At 41.9% G+C, this 27,210-nt stretch overlaps 2 protein-coding genes and 1 long non-coding RNA gene across 5 annotated transcripts in view; 2 read left to right on the top strand and 1 right to left on the bottom strand.

Moving 5' to 3' along the window:
- The window catches only part of XPO5 (exportin 5), a 74,431-nt gene extending 65,160 nt beyond the window's left edge, over positions 1–9,271 (bottom strand). For both annotated transcript variants that reach the window (XM_089529673.1, XM_089529674.1), the window contains exons 1-5: positions 8,967–9,271; positions 5,066–5,187; positions 4,110–4,182; positions 1,759–1,896; positions 1,210–1,392 (exon numbers count right to left, since the gene is read on the bottom strand). In XM_089529673.1, the coding sequence (XP_089385799.1) occupies positions 1,210–1,392; positions 1,759–1,896; positions 4,110–4,182; positions 5,066–5,187; positions 8,967–9,236 (786 nt within the window). In that variant the 5' untranslated portion in view covers positions 9,237–9,271. The remainder of the gene's footprint in view (positions 1–1,209; positions 1,393–1,758; positions 1,897–4,109; positions 4,183–5,065; positions 5,188–8,966) is intronic.
- On the top strand, positions 1,363–5,157 carry LOC149310758 (uncharacterized). 2 transcript variants are annotated; one of them, XR_016281711.1, is made up of 3 exons: positions 1,363–1,446; positions 2,191–2,335; positions 5,083–5,157. It is a non-coding gene; the product is annotated as an uncharacterized LOC149310758 (long non-coding RNA). The 2 variants fall into 2 exon arrangements; XR_016281710.1 differs by lacking the exon at positions 5,083–5,157 and adding an exon at positions 4,928–5,070.
- A 189-nt stretch (positions 9,272–9,460) lies between the features above and the next one.
- POLH (DNA polymerase eta) lies at positions 9,461–26,806 on the top strand. Its single transcript, XM_089529670.1, has 11 exons — positions 9,461–9,523; positions 11,786–12,221; positions 15,460–15,594; positions 16,235–16,452; positions 17,620–17,789; positions 18,875–18,978; positions 19,691–19,810; positions 21,049–21,172; positions 21,647–21,712; positions 23,515–23,687; positions 24,707–26,806. The coding sequence occupies exons 2-11, from the start codon at positions 12,085–12,087 to the stop codon at positions 25,569–25,571; spliced, it is 2,112 nt and encodes a 703-aa protein (XP_089385796.1). The 5' UTR covers positions 9,461–9,523; positions 11,786–12,084; the 3' UTR covers positions 25,572–26,806.
- Positions 26,807–27,210: the final 404 nt, after the last annotated feature.

Raw genomic sequence — 27,210 nt, 5'->3', positions numbered from 1 at the left:
GATAGATCAGACTCACTCCTCAGATGGATGTAGGAATGGGAGGCCCTTTCCCTTGAGGCGGGCCTGGTGGATGAAAGTCACTCCTCAGATGGATGTAGGAAAGAGAGGCCCTTTCTGCTGAGGGAGGCCTGGTGGATGAAAGCCACTCCTCAGATGGCTGCAGGGAGGATGGTCTAGAGACAGTTAAAGGAGTTACTGGCTCTCTCTTCCTGTGGAAGGATCCACTGCAGGCAGGGAGGACGGTATAGAGACAGTTAAAGGTGTTACTGGCTCTTTCTACCTGTGGAAGGATCCACTGCAGGCAGGGAGGGCAGTCTAGAGACAGTTGAAGGTGTTACTGGCTCTCTCTTCCTGTGGAAGGATCCACTGCAGGCAGGGAGGACGGTCTAGAGACAGTTAAAGGTGTTACTGGCTCTCGCTTCCGGTGGAAGGTTCCACTGCAGGCAGGGAGGACGGTCTAGAGACAGTTGAAGGTGTTACTGGCTCTCGCTTCCTGTGGAAGGATCCACTGCAGGCAGGGAGGCTGGTCTAGAGACAGTTAAAGGTGTTACTGGCTCTCTCTTCCTGTGGAAGGATCCACTGCAGGCAGGGAGGGCGGTCTAGAGACAGTTGAAGGTGTTACTGGCTCTCTCTTCCTGTGGAAGGATCCACTGCAGGCAGGGAGGATGGTCTAGAGACAGTTAAAGGTGTTACTGGCTCTCGCTTCCGGTGGAAGGTTCCACTGCAGGCAGGGAGGACGGTCTAGAGACAGTTGAAGGTGTTACTGGCTCTCGCTTCCTGTGGAAGGATCCACTGCAGGCAGGGAGGCTGGTCTAGAGACAGTTAAAGGTGTTACTGGCTCTCTCTTCCTGTGGAAGGATCCACTGCAGGCAGGGAGGGCGGTCTAGAGACAGTTAAAGGTGTTACTGGTTCTCGCTTCCGGTGGAAGGATCCACTGCAGGCAGGGAGGGCGGTCTAGAGACAGCTGAAGGTGTTACTGGCTCTTGCTTCCGGTGGAAGGATCCACTGCAGGCAGGGAGGACGGTCTAGAGACAGTTAAAGGTGTTACTGGCTCTCGCTTCCGGTGGAAGGTTCCACTGCAGGCAGGGAGGACAGTCTAGAGACAGTTAAAGGTGTTACTGGCTCTCTCTTCCTTTGGAAGGATCCACTGCAGGCGATAATCATAAGGATATTCAGTCTTAATCAATCCAACAGAAGGGAAACACTTACCATGCGTCTGTACTTGTTAACATTCTGTTGCAGGGTGTTGAGCAGGAAGCTAAAGATCTTGTCCATGTTCTGGGTGAGAGTTTGCTGGATATCCCGTCGTCGCTGGGCTGGCAGAGTCTGGAATGTTACCACATCTTCTGCCAAGCGCAGAAGTATGAACATCACCAGTTCTGTCTGGGTCTCCTAAAGTAAAAAACAAACAAAACACCTGAAGATACAAACAACATTAATATAAAGGTAATCTTTGGAGAGAGCATTTATGGATCATACAAAAGGATTCATGTATATATGGTGTGTGTATTGTTTGATGTCATTAATGGCTACAGAAACAACTTCTGAAAAGGTGCAGCAATCTGGGATGTTTTATATATCTTTCTAAACTTTTGTATGTCTTTTAAACTATTTCATGCTGTCTTATGCAGTGATTTGGTGTTTAATTTTTTTTTAACTGAGAAGCTTTTTAATTGGCCCTGGCCTTGTGGGAAAAAGGTGTAATACAAAATAAGTATGTCTGTAAGTAAATAAATAGATGTAAAATGCATGCTATACTCCTTGTTTGGAGAGTGTGTCCAGCTCCTTTAACATGTCTGGCCAGTGCTGGGGCCATTCACGCTTGATCATCTCCACCACGATGCGAGAAACAACATCCTTAATGTGACTTTCTTCCTCCAAAATATTCTGTGTACCCTGTGAACAAGACACTTGAGAATTACATAATGGAAGAAAATAGACAGATAATCCACTATTTACAAGCCTATCTGCTGAAAAATAATTTAAGAATCCTCCCTTTAAAATTATGCAATCACATTAATATAACCTGCTACTGCTTGAGAAATCTAATGCATTAAGACAACTGTTACTTTAATAAAAAAATCTATTTGGATTTTGTCTTGAGTGAAACAGTTCACAGCCAGACAGCTCAATAAGCTAAGGAGTGTCTGGATTTTGATATAATTTCCCTCTATAATTCTGTTTCTACAGATATGATGGAAACTTCGTACAAGGCAAGCCTCCAGCTATAGTCCTTCCTTATAAATACCAATCTGTCAAACCAGAAAAGCTAAACAAGGTTAAGCCTAGTTAATGCTTTGATGAGAGGCCTCCATGGAATACCAGGGATCTCCAGGTAGGTCCAGGAAAGAATCCTGCCTAAAACCCTGGAGTGTCTGTGAACTAAAGCTGACAACAGTGGGCTAGATGAAGCAATAACCAACTCAGTAATAAGCCAGCTTTTTATATTCTTATGGTAAATATGGGTTCTCTATCACACAGGTAAGAAAAGTGCAGAAAGAAGAATATCTTAGGACAATATGGGAGGAGGATTTAGGACAAAGAATAAATGTTCATGAATGGGGGAAAATTTGGAATCAACGTCATTTAAAAAAATTATCCATACGAATAAAAGAGAATTATTATAAAATAATTTGGAGATGGTATTTAACGCCAGTAAGGTTAAGCCATATAAATAAGAATGATTCAAGGCTATGTTGGAGGGGGTGCCAAGAAATAGGCATTTATATTCATATGTGGTGGGGCTGTAGAATTGTAAAGAAATTTTTACAAATAGTATTTAAAGAAATAAAAGAAATAATAGAAATTGATCTAGAATTTAGTCTAAAGATAGAGTTATTATCTACATATGACAAGATTAATTGCACCCAGGCTATAAATAAAGGATTTAATTACAAATTTATTAACAGCCGCGAGACTAATGATAGCAAAAAAGTAGAAAGATCTGGAAGATCTACAAATACAAGATTGGTATAAAGAGATATGGCAAATAGCAATTAATGATAACTTAACTTGTAGAATTAAGGTAAAAAAAGGAATAATGAAGAGAAATGATTTTGAAGCAATATGGAAAATATTTGTACAAAAGGCTTTAGCAAAAGAAGGAGGTGTTTTACCCCCAGAGGAAGAGTTACAATTTTGGAGGGTAGAGAAGATAGCAGGTTCTGGTGATGGGGAGCACTTGGGGGGGGGGGAGGGGGAAATGAAAAAGAAAAAGAAAAAAGAATTGAAAAATGAATTAATGATAAAATTAATGGTATTATACCTTTATGTGATTATGAAAAGTATATGATGAAAGGAAATAAGAATTAGATTTAGATAAAGTACTAAAGAATGGGATATAATGTGGTATATCATATATATGTGGAATATTATGTAGAAGTTTTCATATATTATTGTAAGTAGTATAATACTAATAAAGATTTTTAAAAAATAAAAAAAAACTGCAATCAATATAATAAATCCTTTTATTTTTAAAGTGAACAAGCTGCAGTTTCAAACTAAAGTGAAATCAGACTTTGGCTGGTGACACCTTTCCTCAAAAACATTCTACCATTAAAAGATAACTTAGCTATTTATCCAGAAACACTCCTGTGTTAGTCTTGAATATAAGTACGCAAAGGGATCTTGTAGCATCTTTGAGACGAACTGTGCAAAAGAAACTGTAGCATTAGCTTTCATTCAAGGAAGTAGACCAAGGCCCGGTATCGTTTGCGGTGATATTAGGGCTCGATAGGGCACAGCATCCATATTCGCCGAGCCCTAATATTGGCACCCTTACATCACAAGGCTGTGGCCCTGTCCACGGGGTGCAGCCGTGTGACATAAATGCGCCCGAGTGTCCAAACGGCTCTGGATGGAAGAATCGTCATAGGGCTGTGTTGCCGCCCTTATGACGCTTCATAGAGCAGCTCCTTTTGGAGGTCACATCTATGCTGCAGCATGCGGATGCTGCAGCACAGACGCGGGGCTTACAGAGACGGCTTTTAGCCACCTGTCTGTACTGCCCCCAAGTCTACAAAAGTTTATGCTACAATTGGTTTCGCAGTTAGTCTCAAAAGTGCTACAAGATCCCTTAGCTAGTTATTGTCAAAAATAGGCAGACTCACATTAGATATGAGCCCCATCACATTGTTCTTCAAATACACTTTCTCAAGCCGAGTCATAGTGTTCCAGCGGAACCTGTCCAACAAAACACAAAGTTGTCAATTCTACATTATAATAAAAAGTGTATCATGCTGAATTTGGCTATTGTTGGTGTGAAAAAGTGAAGACTGACTTATATTTCTCGACTGGAATCTGCCCTATAAAACACAGAGGAAACATCAACACAGAAAGTAGACTGCTTGGAGCTTTTTATTTTAGAAAAAAGTGATTAGCTGCTCACCCGATATGAATTTACTCAAAAGGAAGTGCATCCCAATTTGACTTATTTACTCCTAGTTAAGTGAATATAAAATTGCAACAAAGAGGAGGAGCATGATAAAGATTTATAAAATTATGCATAGTGCAAACATTGGTGAATAATGAAAACAGTTTCTTCCTCTTTTAAGAAGAGAACATGAGATTATCCAATCAAACTGACTAGTGGTAGACTCAAACAAGGCAAAAACAGAAGTACGTCATCACACAGTGTAATGAATTTATGGAATTTGTGCCTCGAGATGTGTTGCCAGTCAAACTTCAGATGGCTTTAAAAGGAGGATACAAACTCATGAAGAGGGTCTGTCAATAGGAAGCAGGAGCAATAAAAAGGTAAAAGTTAAGGTAAAGGTATCTCTTCTGGAGTTTGAGAAATACCATGAAAGAGAGGACCAAATAACTAGTATATTGGTAGCACCACTAAGAAAAAAAAGGCAGACATCAAAGCTACACACACAACAAATAAGATACCACATTTGCCTAACATTATACACCTTTCTTTCAGATGCCATTGGGTCCTCTATGATAAACTAAAGCAAAATTATAATTAAAGATAATTCTGACAAGTGGAAGTCTGACTTTCTCCTGGAAAACTTTAAAAAATTATAGTGTCAGAGTGTGTTGTTCATCTGATCTTTCTTACTTCACCACATGTTCCAGGATCTGAAGACCAAAGTGCCGTACGATAGCAGTCTGAGTTTTCTCTGCCAGCTTCAACCCACATGGAACACACACTGGACTTTTTTCTTTAAATTCTTCACAGAACTGAAATGTGAAAAATATTTTTTAAAGTAAACAAGAATATCCTTCCTACAGGAGAAAATCATGATATGAAGATACCAACACATCAAGAGTAATGCTTAATTCTAATATCAAAATGTTAAATTAAACTTATTAAAATCTGTCTCTCACAGCTGTTCTAAGAATGTGGAGAATGAAATGATTTTTGAAACATGGTTATGATCTTGTACTTTATGCTTATCTTAGTTAAAACTCTGGTGCACTTCCTAGCTTTGCACAGGCTTTTAGATTAATGACCACTAAGATTATGTTGTATTTGTTACTTCTTTTCTACTTTGTAATTTAATAAGTGGGAACAATCATAAAACTCAATAGACTTCCCTCTTCCCTCACACCTGCTTTATGAGTATATGTTTCATTGATGAGAATAGGCTCCACATCTTCCTTGTACACATTTATTGCCTAGGTTCCAGTGGACCTTCCTCATTTCTCATTTTCTCCCTACACATTTTCTTCCCTTTCTTCCAGTTCACTCCCTCCATTAAGTTACATCTGCTGCCATTAATAGTTTATATGGACTCGCTTCTTGCTTTCTGCCTCAATTTCAAATTCCTAGATCTTACATTAAAAGATTTTGAATAACCCCCCCATAAAACTTCTCATCTCCATGTTTCCTTTACTATTTTCTCCTTTCTGCATAAACTCATGAGATACTGGGGCTCTGGTATCACAACAAACTACACATCCCAGAATTCCATATCACTGAGCCATGGTGTTAAAGTGGTGTCAAATTGGATTATTTCTGCAGTGTGGATGCAGCCCAAGCCTTTGTCCATTTCCTGTTCCATCTCCTCACTCCATGGTAGTGCTACAACTTTTATTTTCTGACTTACTGTAATTCTGCCTGCAGAATTCCTGTTTCTACAAATGTCCACAGACATAGCACAGCAATACCACAACTGAATTGTTGTTGCGTGCCTTCAAGTTGTTTTTGACTTATGGTAACCCTATCACTGAGTTTTCTCGGCAAGATTTGTTCAGAGGGTGTTTGCCTTTGCCTTTCTCAAAAGGATGAAAGAGTGTGATCTTCCCAAGCTCAGTGATTTTTCACAGTTGAGCAAGAATTCAAATTCTGGTCTCCAGAGCCATAGGTCTAATCTGTACTGCAGAAATGCATTTTTACACTATTTTAATTGCCATGGCTTGGTGCTATGGGATTCTGAGAATCACATTTTGTTGTGGTACAGGAAGCCTTTGACAAAAGCTAAATATCTCACAAAACGCAAATCCCAGAATTCCACAGCCCTGAGCTATAACAGTTAAAGCAATGTCAAACTGCATTATTTCTGCAGTGCAAATAAGACCACAGTCCAGGACTCAAGCCACTACCCCATGCTGGCTCTCTGTTTTCCTATTCCTGTTTCATCATTTTCCACCTTTCCGTGTATTGTTTTGGTCAGAGTACAATCCTAAGGCCAGTTGTGGTAATTAGTTATCAAGGGAGATGATCAGTCTCCCATATCTCAGGTCGCTTCCGGTCACGTCTTGGAAAAGTTCCTTTTTTTATATCACAATTCCTAGAATTTCCCCAGCCAGCAGAGCCAATCTGGAGCACACGTTTTTTGCTGTTGTTAACTGCCTTTGAGTCAGTTTCGACCCATGGTGACCCTATGAACGAGCAGCCTCCAAGTCACCCTATCCTCAACTGTCCTGTTAGTTCCCGCAGATTGATGGCCATGACTTCTCTGATTGAGTCTATCCATCTGGAATGCAGTCTTCCTCTTTTCCTGTTGCCCTCCACAGGCATTATAATATTTTCTAATGAGTCCTTTCTTCTGGAAAGGATGCCCTATGAGGAGCGACTTAGTGAGCTGGGTATGTTTAGCCTGAGGAAAAGAGGGCTAAGAGATGACACGAAAGCCCTTTTTATTCGAAGGGATGTCATGCTGAGGATTGAGCATGCTTGTTTTCTGCAGCTCCAGAGAATAGGACTCGGAGCAATGGATGCAAGTTACAGGCAAAGAGATTCCACCTAAACCTTAGGAAAAACCTCTTGAAGGTAAGAGCTGTTTGACAGTGGAACACACTCCTTCGAAGTCTACTTTTTTGGAGGTTTTTAAACAGAGGCTGGATGGCCATCTGTCCGGGGTGTTTTGATTCTGTGTTCCTGCATGGCAGGGGGATAGACTGGATGGCTGTTGGGGTCTCTTCCAACTCTAAGATTCCCATGGTATGTCCAAACTAGAGCAACTTCAGTTTAGTTATTGCTTCCAGGGAGAGTTAAGGTCTGATCTCCTCTAGGGCATCTCCATTGTGTGTTTTTAGCCCTCCGCAATATTTATTCTCATCACTCTTCTCCGGCACCACATCTCCAATGAGTTGATTTTCTTCTTATCTGATTTCTCCGCTGCCCAACTCTCACAAACTTACATAGAAATGGGAAGTATTGCTTACACATTCCTCATCCAAAAACCAAAGCCTTCAACTTCCAGCCCAAGCCCCAGCAACAGGTCTGCAGGGTGACCCAACTTGCTCCTCTTTTCCCAGGACATCTCCTACGTTTCAGCCTTCAGTCCAGGAAGAATTCCAAAATGTCCTCCATTTTCAGAAGGACAAAGCAGCATGGATTTACATTTATATGCAGGCTGACCAGACTCCCTCCTTTTCCAGGACATGTCCTCCATTTCAACCTTCTGTCCAGGAGAAATTACAAACTGGCCTCCGTTTTGACCAGGACGAAGAAGCATGAATTTACGTTTATAGCCAGCGCAACCAGACATCCTCCTTTTCCAGGGCATGTCCTCCATTCCAACTTTTGTCCAGGAGGAATTCCAAACTGCCCTCCATTCTGACTAGGCATCATGACTAAGAAGCATAAAGGTCCATGTGTGTGAAGAAGGATTCTCCCTCTGATTCGATGATAAGGCCCTCCTCCACTTGGCTCTGCAGAGCCTTCTCCTTCTTTGTGGGGAGGAGGCCAGATGGCCACCCTCCAGGCGTGGGGAAAGCAGGAGCTTTGGGCTCCTGAGCCAAACCGCCAAGGCAAAAAGGTTGGGAGGCAGCCAGTTATCCAGCCACGTGGGCAAGGTGCCCAGCAATTCATTGGAGGGAGAGAGGGAGGGAGGGAAGGGCGGATGGAGGAGACCCAGAGGGGGCTGTGGAGCCCAGGAAACTTGTGGGGGTGGGATAAATACACAGAGCGTCCATCTGACTGAAGAGGCGGGAGAGAAACAAAACATTATTATTATTATTATTATTATTATTAAGCCATGCATGAATCCAGGGCTGTAAGAGAGATTGACTGCAAAGGCTGCAAGGCGTCTGGAAGGGCTGAAGTCTTACCATCGGAGCAGCATGGACCCGCTTCCCTAGAGTGCTTTGAGGGATGTACTACAACAAATGAGAGGACTCGCCATAGGGAAGGGATCATTGGGAAACACGTGCCCATGGTTTCCTACGGGTAAGCATGGCTTCCCTATGGGGCACTATTCCCCAATGATGATTCTCTATGGGCAAGGACTGCCAGACGTTGCCCTTTGAGCGTAGGGTTACCACTCTGGAGGCCCCGGGTTCGGATCCTGGCTCAGCCGCCCTGGAAGCCCGCCTTGGCCAAGAAGGGACACTCTCCCAGCCTCCCTCTGCGCCAGTCCTGCCAAGAACAGCCCATGATGAGGTCGCCAGGGGCCGGAGACGACTTGAAGCAGCGCCGCAAAAGCAACAACAACGCTCTGCCTCTCTCTGTGGCTCCTCTATGGAGAGGGAGGCCAGGAGGCCCCAGGCGGCGGGGCGCGGGGGCGGGGTACCTTGAGGGCCTCCAGGCGGTAGCGCTGCGTGGAAGCCGGGTCCATGGTCACCGTCACCGCCTTGACCAGCTGCTCGCAGAGAGTGTTCACGGGGTCCCAAGACATGATCCCGAGGCTGCGGCGAAAGAAAGAGGGGAGGAGGAGGAGGAGAACAGGGTAGGCCCCGTTGCCTCGGGCAACCAGGGAATTGGGGAGAGGGGCAGCCCAAGGGCAGCACTGCGCAGGCGCCAACCAGCCACGGACATTGGCTGGTCTCCCCTTTGGGACCATAGAGACGCTCTGGGCCGCTCTGTGCAGCTCTATGGTTGAGACGTAGAGCTAAAAAGTGGTAGAGTGCCATGCGCTTTATAGACTTGCCTGCATAGATCATGAAAGGCTATGGAAAGCCCTTGAAGACACGGGAGTGCCAACAGACCTGACAGCCCTGATGAGGAATCTGTACTCAGGACTAGCTGTCAGAAGGGAAGACGGAGAAACAGTGGTTCCCAGTTGGCCAAGGGGTCAGGCAAGGCTGCATCCTTTCACCCTATCTGTTCAACTTGTATGCAGAACATATTGTAAGAATATTATTATTATTATTATTATTATTTAGAAATATTATTATTATTATTAATGTTACAAATATTATTACTATTTATAATTTAGAAATATTATTATTTAGAAATATTATTAATATTATATTATATTACTATAGTATTATATTATATAATAGTATTATATTACAAATACTATTATTGTTATTAATAATGTTATTAACATTGTTATTAATTTAGAATTATTATTATTATTATTATTTAGAAATAAATATTATTATTATTATTATTATTATTATTATTTATGTAAGCAAGCTTGAACACAGAAGGAAGAGGAGTAAAAAGAGGAGGAGGGAATATCAACAATCTAAGATACACAGATGACACCATAATACAGTCAGCCCTCCTTATCTGTGGATATTTTTATCCACGGATTCAAGCATCCACAGCTTTAAAATATCCCCCCCCCCAAAAAAAAGTATAAATTCCAAATAGTAAACCTTGATTTTGCCACTTTATATAAGGAACACCATTTTGCTATGCCATTATATTTAATGGTACTTGAGCATCTACAGATTTTGTTATCCACGGGGGGCCCTGGAACCAAATCCCGGTGGCAAAAGAGGACCCACTGTATGCAGAAGATATTGTAAGAAAAGCAGGCCTGGACACAGAAAGAGCAGGAGTGAAAAGAGGAGGAAGGAGTATCAACAACAAAGATATGCAGACGACACCATCATACTAGCAGAAAACCTCCCAGACCTGGAACAGCTACCAAAGAAGATCAAGGAAGAAAGTGCAAAGGCAGGCTTATTGCTGAACATAAAGAAAACAAAAATAATGACCACGGAGAATCTACACAAGTTCAACCTAGATAATGAAGAAATAGAAATAGTTAAAAAGTTCTCATGTCTGGGATCAAACATTGATGGAAATGGGGACTGTAGTCAGGAAATCAGAAGAAGATTAAGAATGGGGAGGGTGGCTATGAAAGAACTAGAAAAGATCCTAAAAGGCAAAGATATACAACTGAGCAGAAATGTTAGAATCACACAGGCCATTGTATTCCCCATTACCCTGAATGGATGTGAGAGCTGGACAGTTAAGAGAGAAGATAGGAGGAAAATCCATTTGTTTGGTCCAGGCTCCTTGGCAGACGGATCTCCATGTATGATCTGGCCTAGCCTCTGAGACCCTCTGGAGAGGCCCTTCTTCTCTCAGTCCCACCGCCATCACAAGCACGGTTGATGGGGACGTAAGAGAGGGCCTTCTCGATGGCTGTCCATAGACTAGCGGTTCCCAAACTTTGGTCCTCCAGATGGTTTGGACTTCAGCTCCCAGAATTCCTGACTGTTGCCATGTTGGCTGGGGCTTCTGGGACTTGAAGTACAAAACACTTGGAGGACCAAAGCTTGGAAACAAACCACTGCCCTACACTCTGGAACTCCATTGCCAGGGAGGCAAAATGGCCCCCTGCCTGCTGTCAGCACTTCTGTACTTGGCAGGCAAAGGCACTTTAAAATGAACCAATTATTATTATTATTATACAGTACGTTTTTATTCAGGCAATTTTTAAAAAGAGGAAGTATTTAAAGTACCGGCTGGGGATGTTGTACTGCTTTAACTGTCCTGTTTTTAAGCGCTTTCATCTTTTATTCCTGAGTAACGTGTTTTAATACGGTATCGCTTTAGTTCTATTTCAATGTGCACTTTTGCATGTTTTAGGCCAGTGATCCCCAGACTGTGCTCTTTAAAGGATTTTGGGCTTCAGCTCCCAGAATCCCAGACTGTTGGCCAACGTGGCTGAGGCTTCTGGGAGACTGCAGTCCAAAATCTCTTAAGGGCACCGTCTGGGGATCACTGTTCTTCTGAATTGTATGCCACTTTGAGTTCCAGCTCTGGTTAAAAAAGTGAGATATCAATTATTATTATTATTATTATTATTATTATTATTATTGTCCAAAACACACTGCAGAAATAATGCAGTCTTCTGAGACCACTTTAACTGCTCTGGCTCAATGGTAGGGAATTCTGGTACCTGTAGTTCTCTGAGACATTTAGCCTTCTCTGTCAGAGTGCTCTGGTGCCACAATAAACTACAATTCCCAAGATTCCCTAGCACTAAGACAGGGCAGTTAAAGCGGTATCAAACTGGATTGTTTCTGCAGTGTGTCCTGGACCTAAATACTGCGTGTATAAGAAGCTCAGTATTTGCAAACTGCAACAGAGACTGGGGAGAGACACGCCATTTCCAGTCATAACGTTGCTGATCTATGACTTTCCTAGATCTATGATCCCGCCGAAAAAGATTCGCCTCATAAAGTCCCTGGAGGAAGCATGACGTAACCGCAGTTCCTCGACGACGCAAAGGGGAACCCCCCCCGCAGACTACATTTCCCAGGAGGCATTGCTGTGTGAAGGGCGGCCATTTCGAGCGCCGAACGAGCGGGTGGTCGCAGTGCCTCTCTCTCTCTCTCTCTCTCTCTCTCTCTCTCTCTCTCTCTCTCTCTCTCTCTCTCTCTCTCTCTCTCTCTCTCTCTCTCTCTCTCTCAGGAAGGCGGGAATCCTAGTCTGCGGTGCCCTTCATGGCTCGCGGGCGGGAGCGAGTGGTGGCCCTGGCCGACATGGACTGCTTCTACATCCAGGTGGAGCAGCGCCTGGAGCCCCGGCTGCGCGGCAAGCCCTGCGCCGTGGCCCAGTACAAGACCTGGAGAGGCGGAGGGTGCGTCAAGGAGGGAGTCTTAATCATGTCTAACGCAGTGGTCCCCACACTGTCCCCTTTAAGAGATCTTGGGCTTCAGCTCCCAGAAGCCTCAGCCATGTTGGCCAAGAGCCTGGGATTCTGGGAGCGGAAGTCCATAATAATAATAATAATAATAATACTAATTTATTTCTCTCCCGCCTCTTTGACAAGATCAATTAAAAAACCATATAAGCTTTAAAAAGGCTGTCAAGGCGGATCTCTCCCTGATTAACAAGCCTTTCCTGACGTAATTTCCTGATTAACCTACTTGGCCCCCAGTAATAGAATCATAGAGTTGGAAGAGACCGCAAGGGCCATCCAGTCCAACCCCATTCTGCCATGCAGGAAATCCAGATCAAAGCATCCCCAACAGATGGAGATCCAGCCTCTGCTTAAAGACCTCCAAGGAGGGAGACTCCAGTACACTCCAAGGAAGTGCATTCCACCGTCGAACAGCCCTGACTGTCAGGAAGTTCCTCCTAATGTTCAGGTGGAATCTCTTTTCCTGTAGCTTGCATCCATTGTTCTGGGTCCTGTTCTCTGGAGCAGCAGAAAACAAGCTTGCTCCCTCCTCAATATGACATCCCTTCAAATATTTAAACAGGGCTATCATATCACCTCTTAACCTTCTTTTCTCCAGGCTAAACATCCCCAGCTCCCTGAGTCGTTCCTCATAGGGCATGGTTTCCAGACCTTTCACCATTTTAGTCGCCCTCCTTTGGACTTGCTCCAGTTTCTCAATGTCCTTTTTGAATTGTGGTGCCCAGAACTGGACACAGTATTCCAGGTGGGGCCTGACCAGAGCAGAATAGAGTGGAACTATTACTTCTCTTGATCTAGACACTATACTTCTATTGATGCAGCCTAAAATTGCATTGGCCTTTTAGCTGCCGCATCTCACTGTTGACTCATGTTCAACTTGTGGTCTACTTGGACTCCTAGATCCCTTTCACACGTAGTTTCATTCAGTCAGGTGTCCCCCATAATCCTATATCTGTGGATTTCATTTTTCTGCCCTAAGTGCAGTACCTTACATTTCTCCGTGTTGAATTTCATTTTGTTAGCTTTGGCCCAGCTTTCTAGTCTATTCAGATCATTTTGAATGTTGATCCTGTCCTCTGGAGTATTAGCTATGCCATTGTTGAGCACCATTTGGGTTTGGCCGGTCAACCAATTACAAATCCACGTAATAGTTGCCTTGTCTAGCCCACCTTTTACAAGCTTGTTTGCAAGAATATCATGGGAAACCTTGTCAAAGGCCTTACTGAAATCAAGATATACTATATCCACAGCATTCCCTTCATCTACCAAGCTGGTAATTTTATCAAAGAAAGAGATCAGGTTTGTCTGGCATGACTTGTTTCTCTGAAACCCATGTTGACTTTTTGTGATTATGGCATTGCCTTCTAGATGTTCACAGACTCTCTGTTTAATGATCTGCTCCAGAATCTTTCCTGGTATAGATGTCAGACTAACTGGACGATAATTGTTGGGATCCTCTTTTTTCCACTTTTTGAAGATGAGGACAACATTTGCCCTCCTCCAGTCTGCTGGGACTTCTCCTGTTCTCCAGGAGTTTTCAAAGATTATTGCCAATGGCTCCGATATTACATTTGCCAGTTCTTTTAATACCCTTGGATGAAGTTCATCTGGTCCTGGCGACTTAAATTCATTTAGATTAACCAGGTATTCCTGTATAATCTCTTTACTTATTCTGTGCTGAAATTCCCCTATTCTGTCCTCTGCTCCATTATCCTCAGGTTGAGCACCCTTTGCCTTTTCTGAGAAGACTGAGGCAAAGAAGGTGTTGAGTAATTCTGCCTTTTTTCTGTCCCCTGTTAACATTTTGCCATCTTCTCCACGCAGTGGCCCTACCATTTCCTCCTTCTTCTTTTTGCTGTGGACATATCCAAAAAATCCCTTTTTATTCTTTTTAACCTCTCTAGCAAGCCTGAGCTCATTCTGCGCTTTAGCTTTTCTGACTTTACCCCTACACATGCCTGCTATTTCTTTGAATTCCTTTTTTGTGATTTCCCTCTTTTTCCATTTGTTGTAAATGTTCCGTTTCAAATTTAGCTCGGTTGAAAGTTCCTTAGTCATCCATCCTGGTTTCTTGAGACACCTCCCATTTTTCTTTCTCACTGGAACTGTTTGAGATTGGGCCTTCAGTATCTCTCTTTTGAGAAACTCCCATCCGTCCTGAACTAATACGAACCCAACACTTAGGTAATACAGGTAATAGACCTGTAGATCCTAGTAGCAATGCCAAGTACACTTGTCCCTCCCTTTTCATGGGCTCTTCGTGGGAGGGGCAAGTGGGGAGGATGCTGTGGCTTCAGCACTGGCATTTAACTGCACCACTACTGCACTCTTAGATCCTAAAGTGTAAGATATGACTCTGGACACTAAATGAGGATCATTCAAGCCATAGATCCTAAAGTGTACAGATACACAACTGAGCGTTAAAATCCAATCTTTCATAAGATGGCAGGGCTCTTTGGCAAAGATAATGCTAGGAAAGAGGGAGGGATGTAGAAAGCGAGGAAGGCCACATATCAGATACATTCATTCAGAGAGGTCACAGGTCTGGATCTGCAAGAACTAAGTAGAGCAATGGAACATAGAATGTAAGTCTTGGGCAGACTCATATGAAGAAGCAGGGCTTTCAAACACTGAAGTAAGCCACATAGGATTGGCTTCAACCCATGTTTATTCTCCCATCTCTGCAAATAGTCAGCAACAAACTAAATGATTACACATGGGAGAATAGTTTTAGTTTTGTACATGAGTTGTTGTGCTGTTTCCTTTGCATTGTCTATTAAACATGATTATACACTGTATTCTTTATTTCTAGTGACGTGACATCCTTTGTCATGTTCATTCTGTAAAAGCACAGCCTGTATTAGTATCCCTTTCTGCTGCCTGTGGTGAGTAAAACATATACCTCAGGTGTGGAACCTTTGACCTCCATATATACAACTTGTATACTCTTTTATTGGCTATGCCAGTGTGGGATTCTGGGAAATCAAAATCATTTGGAGAGCCAAAGTATCCTACTTTAAGTGACAGCAGAGGAGCAAAGGTTTGAAAATGACTTGTGGACTACAACTTCCAGAATCCAATAGCTAGCATAGCTAGCAGTAATCTTGCTTGGTAGGAGGTTTTATTGTCTGTACCTTTTATGTAGTGTATAATACTTTCCCTTTCTCTGACTTAGGATAATTGCTGTGAGCTATGAAGCTCGTGCTTTTGGTGTTACCAGAAACATGTGGGCTAATGATGCCAAGAAACTGTGCCCGGATCTCCTGTTAGCTCGGGTACCAGAGGCCCATGGTAAAGCAGATCTCACCAAGTAAGCCTAGGATTTATAGTCATTGTAGTTTCTCTTGGACATTAATGATGAGTATTTTTTGACTTAGATAATTGTGAAAGTTGTTGTTGTGTGTCTTCAAGTCATTTCTGGTTTATGCTGACCCTGCCATGGGTTTTGGTTTTTTTTGGACAAGATTTGTTCAGAGGGGATTGGCCATTACCTTCCTCTGAAGCTGAGAGAGGATGACTTTCTCAAGGTTTCTCTTGTCTCCAGAGTCATACTCCAACACTCAGACCTGTCAGTACTATTCTTTCATGCTCTACTTTAGGTCTTGGGTTTGCTTTCTGGAAGTTTTAGGAATCATATTTGGCTGTCTTTCGTAATTTGGATAAACTATGTATTGGCTGACTTTAAGTACAGTATACAGATTTCTAGGATTCAAATGTACCATCATATGTGCTTTTCTTCATAGTGAATTGTGCTAATTTTGGTTTATTCATTTTCTCAGTACATCTGTAGTGAATAAGAAAAAAATCATGTGAAGAGCATTGCAGGAGAGCGGGGAAACTTCTATTACATGTATATCACTTTCTAGTGGTTGGCGGCCAACTGATAATCTAGCTGGAAGAGATCATTTATTGGGAATATTAAAGCATTATTTTGTGCCTTTCCAATGTAGGTATCGAGAAGCTAGTGTGGAGGTGATGGAAGTGATGTCACGCTTTGCTGTGATTGAGCGTGCCAGCATTGATGAAGCCTATATGGACTTAACTAGTGCTGTGCAGGAAAGGCTTCAGAAGATGAAGGGACAGCCTATTGTAGCAGAGCAGTTGGCAACTACCTACATCCAAGGATTCCCAGACAGCTTTGCATCAGAAAAGACTACTGATAACAAAGGTATTTCATAGTTTCCATAAGGCTCCACTGTTCTACTTTGTCTTTCTTTTCTTTTTAACTTTCTCAAAAGATGTGCTTTGGAGAAGACGTTCCTCTGAAATATTTGTGCGTACATGAAAGGGCAAGTAAGATGTTAAAAGAATCCATGCATCCCAGGTGTTACAGATACTATTTCTCTCTCATAATTATATGATGGTAGAAAAGGCTCTGAACAGATTATTTAGAAAATGTGGCCTTGAAAGTCAGTAATTTGCTGTCAGTTCATAAGCCATTGCATTTAACAGACTATCTTAAACTAATACAGACAGGCTGTTGCTCATTCTAATAATTGAGCAGAGGTCAAATGAATTAGACTGTAATTATGTTTTACTCACAAAGAGTAGGCTGCCTCAAAACTTCAGGTAAGAAAGTAGCAATAAAAGGAAGTTGATTAAGTAAGCCTGCCACTGAAAATCCTGTAGTTTTGGACTGCTATGAATTGGCATCATTTTAAACTATCCACAATGTATGTGAAGGTGAGTACTGTATACAATTCTTTATTGCACACTTTTAACAATATTACTAATTATGTTTGAACAGCCTTTCAAGGATTAATAGTGCAGAATTTTCCTATTTAGGATGCATGTCAAGCTATAGATTAAGCTTTTGCCTTGGATAATAATTCTTTGAAAGTTGCTTCACATGTATCACTTCTTTGGCTGTAAATATTCAGACCTAAATCTAGAGCTGAATTAGCATCCAAACCACTAGGATAGGATTTTCTTTCCCTTCTCCCTTCATAGTCTCCACACTGTCTGGAAAAAAATTCCAGAGTGTTTGTCACCCTCCAGAGCAGAGTGTAAATAAGTGAGATGGGGATTGTCCCACCATTGGTTCTGCTGATGGAAGCAGTTCTTTCAGTCAAATAACCCTATTAGAGCCTAGCATTGAATTGATAAATCCAAACCAGTTTTTCCTCTCAGCAGTGGAGTTGCTTGCCTTGTAGGTTCTGTTCACCAGTACCTCAAGATGTAAATAGAAACAATTTTCATGGCTCTTTCCTTCTTTGGCAGATGCTGTAAGCATTGCACCTTTTTTGCAGCCTTTTTGTCCTTTTACTTTGGTGTGACATCTGTTACAGAGAGGTCATTAGGTCCATACTTTGAGTTGGTTTGTGTTTCATTTTAGAAGAGTGGCGGCAACATGGTTTGCGCCAGTGGCTTGAGTCACTACCTTTTGAAGATCCCAGCAGTCCAGAGCTGCAGCTGACAGTAGGTGCTGTCATTATGGAAGAAATGAGAGCAGCTGTGGAATCTGTCACCGGATTTAGATGTTCTGTTGGAATTTCTCATAACAAGGTGAAATAAGGGATTTAACATTTTTTTTAACTCAGCACTGCTATGAACATCAATGGTGATTTGATGGAATCAAGACCAAATGGAATATTTCTCTGTTGCAGCACAGCATACATAAAAGGAAAATAATGCAAAGGGTGAGAGCTATCAGTTGTAACCTAATTACAGTTTTAGTAGGAAACTTTATGAGCAACTAGTTTACCTCTTGAGGATGTGAGATGAACATTGGACAGCAAGGCAAATTTCACATGTAAGCTCTCGCTGGAATAATAGGAATATTTTTTTAGGTCTACAATCTCGAGCTTCCTGTGTATAAATGTGAGCCTAGCTAATTGTGGTGTTCATTAGTCTGGCTGGATCATAATTGTTTGAACACAACCAGTTGTTAAGGACAGATACTACACAAAGTCTGATCCACTTTGCTGCTGTTTGTATCATAGGAGTTCAGATATTGAAGTTGAGAAGCATTCTGAAGCTCGCATGTATAACATTTTAATATGTTTCTTCCTCTGAAACAAGTGCTACTTCAGACTTTTTAGAAGATGAGAGAAGTGGTCAAATGAGGGAAAAAGAAGAAACCTGGCTCCAAGAACTTCTGATTGCAGGCGTAGCTAGTACTTATTCAGGTGATAACTGACCTGATGGCACAGTGGGGGCCAGGATACCTAAAACTTCAGAGTAGGAAATGTTGTTGCCTAGATTGCCTGTTCCACGTAGTTGTTCTACAGAATAGTAAAATATAGACTGTAGAGTGGGGCAGAGATGGGAAATGTTTAGCCCTCCAGATCCTGTTGGGCTTCAGCTCCTGTCAACCTTAGCCACCACATTAAATGGGGAAGAATAGTGGGAGTGCAATCTCATAACATCTGGGGAGGCATGTTATTTCCCTTTGCCTTTGGGGCTGTTCTTTTCTGAAAAGCCGATGATTCCTCGAGTTTGCCTTAAAGAGTTTTTCATTCTTGTATATATTCCAGATGTTAAGAAGGAACAAAATGTTACTAATGAATTCTGATGGTGGAGGTATTTGTTGGAAAACTCATAAAAACTGGAAAGCCCAGGTTCGTAAAATGTCCTCATTTTTATTCTAGGTATTAGCAAAATTGGCCTGTGGTCTCAACAAACCTAATCGACAGACTCTGGTGTCACAGGGTTCTGTCCCTCAGCTCTTCAGCAAGATGCCAATTGGAAATATGTACGTAAAAGGAAACCCCACGTGAGATCACTTCTATGAATTTCTGGGTTATGTTTTTTGTTAGCATCTTTATCGCTTTGACATGCTTTGGTGTATTTTGTCCTCATTGCAAATGCAAGACAATAAGAAAGTAACACTAATCAAAATAGAAGTTAGAAGGGAAGATGGAAGATGGGAATAGGGCTAGAAAAATTCCTAAATGCCAGCATTGGAATTTGGGAAAAGAAAACCTTTTTGGTCTTCTTACTAAAATGGATTTCTGTTTTTTTAAAGTGCTGGTTTCAGAGGCATTTATCCAAAGTAGTGTCAGTTATAATAGGCCCATTGAATCAGTGGGATTAAGTGTTGACTCACCATTCAACAGTTGATTCATTGAATTTACTCTAATTGGGAATACCAGCAGCATTGAGACCATTGTGCTAGAATCTCAGGCCCAATTATAAATGCAAATTTATTCTAAAGAATGCTAGATACTGATAATATTTTTGATGTGCATCTTTCCAGATGGGTTATAAGACACATGATAATGTCATTAGAGAAATAGCTCCTCTGTCAAGTGTCTCTTCTATCACTGTGATTTAACTTCTTGTCTCATAAAGCCAAATTCTAATCCCTCTTTTCCCCCTGTGTTTACCTTTTGCTCAGTAGTATAAGAATTGGTGTCTAAGATCTTCTGTCTTCTCTATGTGATTTTTTTCATTTTTTTCAATAGCCGCAACCTTGGAGGGAAGCTGGGTGCTTCTGTCACTGAACTTCTGGGTGTGGAATATGTGGGACAGCTGACCCAGTTCAGTGAATCACAGCTTCAAACACATTTTGGAGATAAGACTGGGTAAATGACACCAGAATTCTGGTAAATTTTGTTTCCTTGTGTGCTTGCTGAAGCTGCGGAGGATTCTGCTTGAATCACAATCTCATGTGAAGCCCGGGAAAAACAGAAGAATTTAGATAAAAACTGGATGCATTTGAGGAAGTAGGCTCAAGTCTATGAAAGTTCAGGCTACCAACTTCTGTCCTTCAGTTAGTCTGAAAGGTGCTGCAAGACCCCTTTGTATGTTGATTTTCTAGACTAATATGGCTATGTCTTTGAATTCTATGAGTATGTACAGTAGGTGTGCTTGGGTATCTTAGGGGGCAGCATTTCTCATTTGTCCCCTAATTTCCAGTTACTTAAACTTTTAAGGCTGCCCAGTGTAAACGTATATGGGAATAAGCTCCACTACACAGTGGTTTTTAGTTCTGAATAAACATGCATATCATTCTTTTATGTAAGCCCCAAATTTTTAAATACATAAATTGGCTTTGCACACTTCCTAAATTTTACAAATAGTACAATTTTATATGTTAAATGATAAATGGTTCATTTTACATTAAAGTGAGAAGCTGTCCTTTTGTCCCCTTTGGTCTGAAAGTACTGAATGTGCCTTTTTACTGAAATGCTTTAAAATTAAGCTTAATTAGGCAGGATACATACTGCCAAAAAGAAGCGCCTCCTCGGTGCCTCTCTTTCCTGTGCAGGAGCGCCGCACATATAAATTGTGCGGCGCTGCTGCACAGGAAAAAGGGAGCCCCAAAAACCCAGTCCTTTTTGCGGTGCTGCAAAGCGCCAGAGATGTTTGGAGGCTGCGCAGCTGCGATGTAACTGTCACACGCCGCGTCTGGCAGGCGCACTGCATCTGTGGTGCCCTCATTACGTGCGAGGGCTGCCGGGCGTGTGGGCGCTCCAGGCAGCCCTCGTCACATGACGAGGGCGCCTCAAAGGCCTGTCTGTTCTGGGCCTTGGTTATGTTTTAATATTACAATTCAATTGTGTCTCAACACTGTAACTTTCTCTGTTTTTATCTGTACATTTTTGTTAGTCTTGTTTACCACACTGAGTCCCAAGTGGGGGAAAGGCCAGCTATTAAAACAAATTCATAAAAATAATAAACATTTTAACTCACTTGTCTTATTCTGAATTGATTCTGATGGAGCTGTCACATACTTCAGATGTCATTTAATAAACAGATTAGTAAGTCTTAGGTTTGAAACATTATGCATTTAACTCAGGTTTCTATATGTGATTTGCAGCTCCTGGTTGTATGATTTGTGCAGAGGGATTGAACACGAGCCTGTAAAACCTAGACAGCTGCCAAAATCCATTGGCTGCAGCAAGAATTTCCGTGGTAAAGAAGCTTTGGTTACACAGAAGCAGGTAAAAAAGTGTACAGAGAAGATAATGATGTCTCTTTTGTGCTGCTTCCTTTCTGTAGTCAGACCTTGGAAGATTATTATCTTCTATGTTATGCACTGTGCTCTGACATAAGGTTGATAGATAAAAGCCCTGTGCAGTTCCATCAGTGGGAACAGAGTACCTGATAGACTCTTGTAACCTATTGAAGAGATAATGTAGGAAAAGGTTCTTTGGACCATTGGGTGTGTGGTTTTAGTGAGAGCCTTGGCTTTATCACAATGTTATATCATAGAAGGATTCTGTAATAAAATGTTATTGTCCTTACAATGTTATTGTTCCATGACAACTTTTCTAATAATTTATGGATTTGGAAGAAGCTTGTTTGTATTGGTGTCAACTGGTATAAAATGTCCCATGCATGTTCCTTGGGTTATATTAGCAGAATATTGTGCAGTTGCCTAAGGTAGTAACAAACTGCAGTAATGTTGTCTGTAGGTGCAACACTGGTTGCTGCAGCTGGCCTTGGAGCTGGAGGAGAGACTGAACAAGGACAGAGATCAAGTAAGCACTGGGGGAGAGTGTAATAATAATAATAATAATACGTTTTATTTATAGACCGCTATTCCGCAATGATCATAGCGGTGTACAGTAAAAATTGCAATACAATACAATACAAAATACAAGGTGACAGTTAAAGGAGGGAGAAGTCTCGTCCTTCAGGCTGTCCCTGATGGAGCTGGGTCTGCCTGATCGCTCCCTCTGAGGCCAAGATGACAGTTAAAAGAGGGAGGAGCCTCTTCCTTCAGGCTGTCCCTGATTATCTTCCTTATTCTCTGAGTACACACTGTCAAAAGGAGATGTGCGTAATCTGGAATGAGAAATGTAGAGTAGTTCTGACTCCCCCTCTTTATTTTGATATCTATAGTGTTGTTCTCAAACTGTCAGTTTCTTATGTGTATGCAACATGCCCAAGGTCTGAATTTGTATCAGCAAATTCAGTGATTAGAAAGAACTAAAATAAAATGCACTGTTCAGGAAAAGCCATAGATATTGAAGCTATTCATACATGTACGTTTGGCTTTGGTTGGGTCTGCTTCAGAGGCTGCTATGGATTACATTCCCATTTGGCTTAGATGTTTGGTGGTTCTTTCTTGCTCTGTCAAATACGATTAACTTTGTGTACATATGGACAGGAAAAGTGTGGCCTGTTGCCACAGATGCAGTTCTGAATGGTGATTTTTTTTGTGGGGATGAAACCAGGCGTGTCCATCACTCCAAAAGTTGGTTTGGAAAAAATAGGGCTAAAAGTGCTCCCTGTGTTTGGAGGAAAGGTTTTGCCACAACCCCCCTCCCCCCCGAGCTTTTTGGGGGTCAGCAAAACTTTTTTTTAATCCAGAAAGCGAACTAGAAGTAGACGGTTTAAAAAAGGCCTCTCCCTGTCTAAAATGAGCCAGCTCTCCTCATTTCAAAATTTTTCCTCACACACCCAGGGAGACATTTTTAGCCAGTCTTTGTCTCCACAGTGTTATGTGGGGTACTGGCATGGATATCGTGTTCTAGGGAATGCATGCCTGGACTACTGCCATGAATTTTGCATAACACTTCCTCTAATAAGTACTCAGAAACTACCATTGGTCCAGAATCCTGTATCCAAACTATTCATTTGCGGGCATATACGTATATAGGGAGCATCGATACAGGATAGTCACATGATCTTTATGCAGTACTAACTACAGAAGGTGGTATTAGGTGATTGTTGTTCAGGCCCACCTTGGATGTAGAATGTCATAGGTATTCGTTCTATCCCCATGCTGTATTGCAAACCCCCAGGAGTAGAAATCTATATGCTAACTTCCAGCCCATTTTTGTTTTTTGTTTTTCGTTTTTGTTTTTCGGGGCATTTTGAAGAGATCATGTGCTCCCCCCCCCCCCAGACCAGAGGTGAGAAATCAGTGGCTCTCCAGCTGCTGTTGGACTCAAATCAACCCTGGGCATTTGATCTGATTGCTGGGGCTGATGACCAGGAACATCTGTAGGGCCATACATTTCTCCCAGCTTTGTATTAAACTATGTCCTGATCACAGATGTGACAAAGTAATACTAGTTTAGACTGTGGATCCCTTCAACTCTTAAGGTTTCCTTGTGGTGTGCCATGATTGAGCTGAGCTGCTTGAGCACTTGCTTTTTATTGAGAGCTGAGCAGTGTCTCATACTTTTTTCTTTGGACTGTAGACTGGTAATGATGGAGAGAACACATGTTATGTTCTGTATTAGAATATTTTTGGATTGATCCAGTTTCTTAGTATCTCATATATTTTGTCAGGATCCCTATTTTTATTTATATGTATTTTTTCTTCCAACAGAATAACAGGATAGCTAAACAACTTAGTATTGGGATTCGTGTGCAGGGTTCCAAATATGCCAGTGGCCTGTCTCGCTGCTGTGCGTTATCCCAGTACGATGCCCACAAAATTAGCCGAGATGCCTTTGCGGTAATCCAGAACTGCAATGCAGCAGGAGGCCAGCAGGGTGCATGGTAAGAATGTTTTTCCCCTAAATGGAAGGGTATGTTTTTGCAGAGGGGAAAGTTCAGTTTTTATCTCTGTCACTGGACTATGCACTACAAAGTATGTGCCAAATACAACAGGAGCAGAAACTGAAGTACAAGAAAGCTGGGTAGCCAAATTACATGTGGCAAATAGTTCTGACATAGATTTGCTTCTTGTAGAATCTATATAAGAGTTGTTAAGAATATCCTGGCCTCCCATCCAGAATATAAGAGGATACTGTGAGGGATGAGATCCAGAATGGCTTAGTGGTTTTAACATTAGACTATGATTCTGAAGACCAGGGTTTGAATCCTGGCTCGGCCATGTAAACCCACTGGTTGACTTTGGGCAAGTCATATACTCTCAGCCTCAGGGGAAGGCAGTTGTAAACCTCCTCTGAACAAATCTTGCCAACTAAACCCCATATGTTTGCCTTAGGGTCTCCAGAAGTCAGAAATGGCTTGAAGGCACACAACACACGTATGCTGTGAAGGATACGTGTAGAGTAACAAATACAATAGTGTGATTAAGAAACCTTGCACTGAAGAATGGGGAAGGTCAAAAGCTATTGCAGATAGAACTGTTCTCATCTTCATCTTACGTGATGGTTAGCTGTGCTGGCTATGGATGGAGGGCTGTTATAGTTCAGTACATTGAGAAAGCACCAGCTTTGGAAGTACTTTCCTATGTGTCATTTCAGTCAGAGCTTGGAAATGCTCCTTTGTGAGCTACATCCCCCAGAATCCCCCAGCCAGCATGGTTTTGTTCCAGGCATCTAATAGAAAACAATCTAAATTGTATCACTTGTTTCATTATAGCCGGCTTTAAATGTATAGTCAATGAAGCAGTCTCCTTTGCCTTGAATGGAAGCTCTGTTGCTTGAAAGGGAGCCTAATTTCTAAGGGAACGTCTTCCATGTCTGATGAACTGTTGAAAGATCTCTTCAATCTTGTTTTGAAAGTTTTACTTCCTTTTGAAATGTTTGCTAACCTACTCCTGTCTGCAGGTCTCCACCAATCACACTTCTCCAGCTCTCTGCAACCAAATTTGTAAAGGACATGATGTCCTCTGTGGGCATTACTGCTTTCTTGACTAATGATAGCCAGTATACCCAGCCCACTATCACCAATGCAGCCAGCCCAAATGCCAAGTCCTCTGGAAGCTCCAAAAAGGAGGCAAATAAGAAGACCATGAATGCTATTCAGATGCTGTTTCAAAGGGCAGCAGAAAAGAAACCAGCCCAGGCTGCAGTTGGATCCTCTCTTCCTATCACCAATGAAGAGGCAGTGCAGTCAACTGAAGAACCTGCTGTCTGTGCTGATGAAGGATTAATCTTTGTCAGCAATCATATTCCACAAGAACCAGTGGAGCAAAATGTCAGCAGTAGCAAACAAAACTATGTGCCAGAACAGCTCTGCCTAGAGCAGTCTCTGTCCAGCTCTGAAGCAGGGCCTCTGGAGATGCGTTTGATTAATCATGATTACAGAACACCTTTAGAAACAGCAATGCCTGAAGCCGCATCAGAGCTCCTTAATCTGTTGAAAAAAGAGAGACTGCAGTCTGCTCCTGGGCTTTCCTGTACAGGAGCTGATAGCAGGGCTCTTTCCTCTACAGGTGACTGGATACTATGTGAGAAATGTAACCAACAGGTTGTAGTGTGGGAATTCACCGAACACTCAGACTACCATTTTGCTGTGGAACTGCAGAACTCTTTCTCAGGATCCAGCTCTTTTGGGCCACACACACCTGTTGGCAGCCCTTCAGCAAAGATCAAAAGCAAATCTAGGGCACATGCAGCCTCTAGTGCCAAACGGCCAAGGCAAGACACAGTCAGGACTTTAGATTCCTTTTTTAAGCAGTTGCCTCCTTAAATTATAGGTCATTGGAGCAACTGGAAACCTATTTTAAAGAATGAAAGTGCAAATTTCCTAATAAAGTATTCTTAATAAATGTTTCCTAAAAGGAACTGATGGGGTTGTGGGGAAAAGAAAGTATCCATAGTGAAACTCATTGCTTCTGCTGCTCCATTTACTACTTCAGTTGCAGCTTTACATGAAATCAGACTGGGTGTATCAGCATGCTAATGATACAATTGTACTGGCAATTTATATACGTAATAATCTCAAGACTGTTTATGCTGGATGTTGTGCAAATGCTGGCTTGATATCAAATAAGCTGCATAAATAATAGAAATTACTCAGATGCAGTAAGTGATAGGATCTAGGCTGTTTTGGTACATTGTGGGGGGGAATGCTCTCCTGTCATTTCTGCTGTGGAACCTGACACATTGTAAGTGTTATCTCCACATGGTTCTGAGAACTTGATTTCATAACAGGATATAAACCGGAGAAAACGCTGAGAAAATACATACTACTTGCCATTGAATTCATGCACCATTCACATGTGCCTCCAGTGCAGGAGTGGAAAAGCTTTATTTGCCAGATTTTGGGGTACACCTTCCAGATGGCTGGGGGTGATGGCAATTAAAAGACCAACAGCTGGAAGGCTACATGTTCCCTGTCCCAGATTTAGTCTTATTCCAATGCTCCATGGATAAGATAAATCTAGTTTGATAATAGGCCTTCCCAAAGGTGTACTGGAGTCTGGTTGATCATTCAGGCTTAGTCAGCATATGAAGCTACCTTATACTGAGTCAGTCAAGCCAACAACTGGACTTTGCTGAAGAAATCCTTTACCAAATCTGTTTCAGTCAATTTGATACATCAAGGATTGAATCTGGGATTTTCTGCATGCCAGAAATATGTTGTCATAGAGGTTCTCCGATTTGAGTAGATTGTGACAGTGAATTTCTGCTGTGCAATCTACATGCATTCTTTTTCTTTTTTTTTGGGGGGGGGGGGGAATTCAGACATCTAACAGTTATGCTTTAATTTGATGCCCTGAGTAAACAATGGCTGTAGGACCTGCCTGTGCAAGAAGGTGGTCGTTATTTTTGTTTACTTAATTAATGTTAATCTGAATACATGTTTTTGCACTTTCAATAATTGTTCCAAATAGCAAAGACTTGGGATAATTACTGAAGAAAGTGCAAAAGCAGGTTTACAGTTGAACATTAAGAAAATAAACATGACTACATTAACTTTAATTAAGACATTGAAATAGTTTAAGATTTTTCATTCCTTGGTTCAGCCATTAATCAGGAGATATGGACTTGTAAGCTGTGGGGGAACTAGACAAGTCCCTGAAGTGTCTGCATATTGAATACTGGAGTTAGGATTGTCCATGCCATTGTATTTACCATTTCTATACCTGTTTGTGAAAGCTAGACAGTGAAGAAAGTTGATAGGGGAAAAAATCAACTCATTAAGATGTGTTACTGAAGAAACGTTCTGTGGATGCCATAGACTGCTAAAAAGACCAGTAAATGGGTCCTAGAACAAATCAAGCCTGAACTCTGTCTAAAAGCCAAAATGATAAAACTGTCATACTTTGGCCATATCATGAGAAGACATGACTTTGGTAAGGTAGACCGCACTAGGAAAAGAGGAA

The sequence above is a fragment of the Sceloporus occidentalis genome, unplaced genomic scaffold (genome assembly GCF_023333645.1).
Source record: "Sceloporus occidentalis isolate IW3139 unplaced genomic scaffold, rSceOcc1.0.p SCAF_6, whole genome shotgun sequence".
NCBI classification, from domain to species: Eukaryota; Metazoa; Chordata; class Lepidosauria; order Squamata; family Phrynosomatidae; genus Sceloporus; species Sceloporus occidentalis.
Note: the sequence above shows the minus strand (reverse complement) of the source record. Positions and strands in the feature narration are given on the sequence as shown.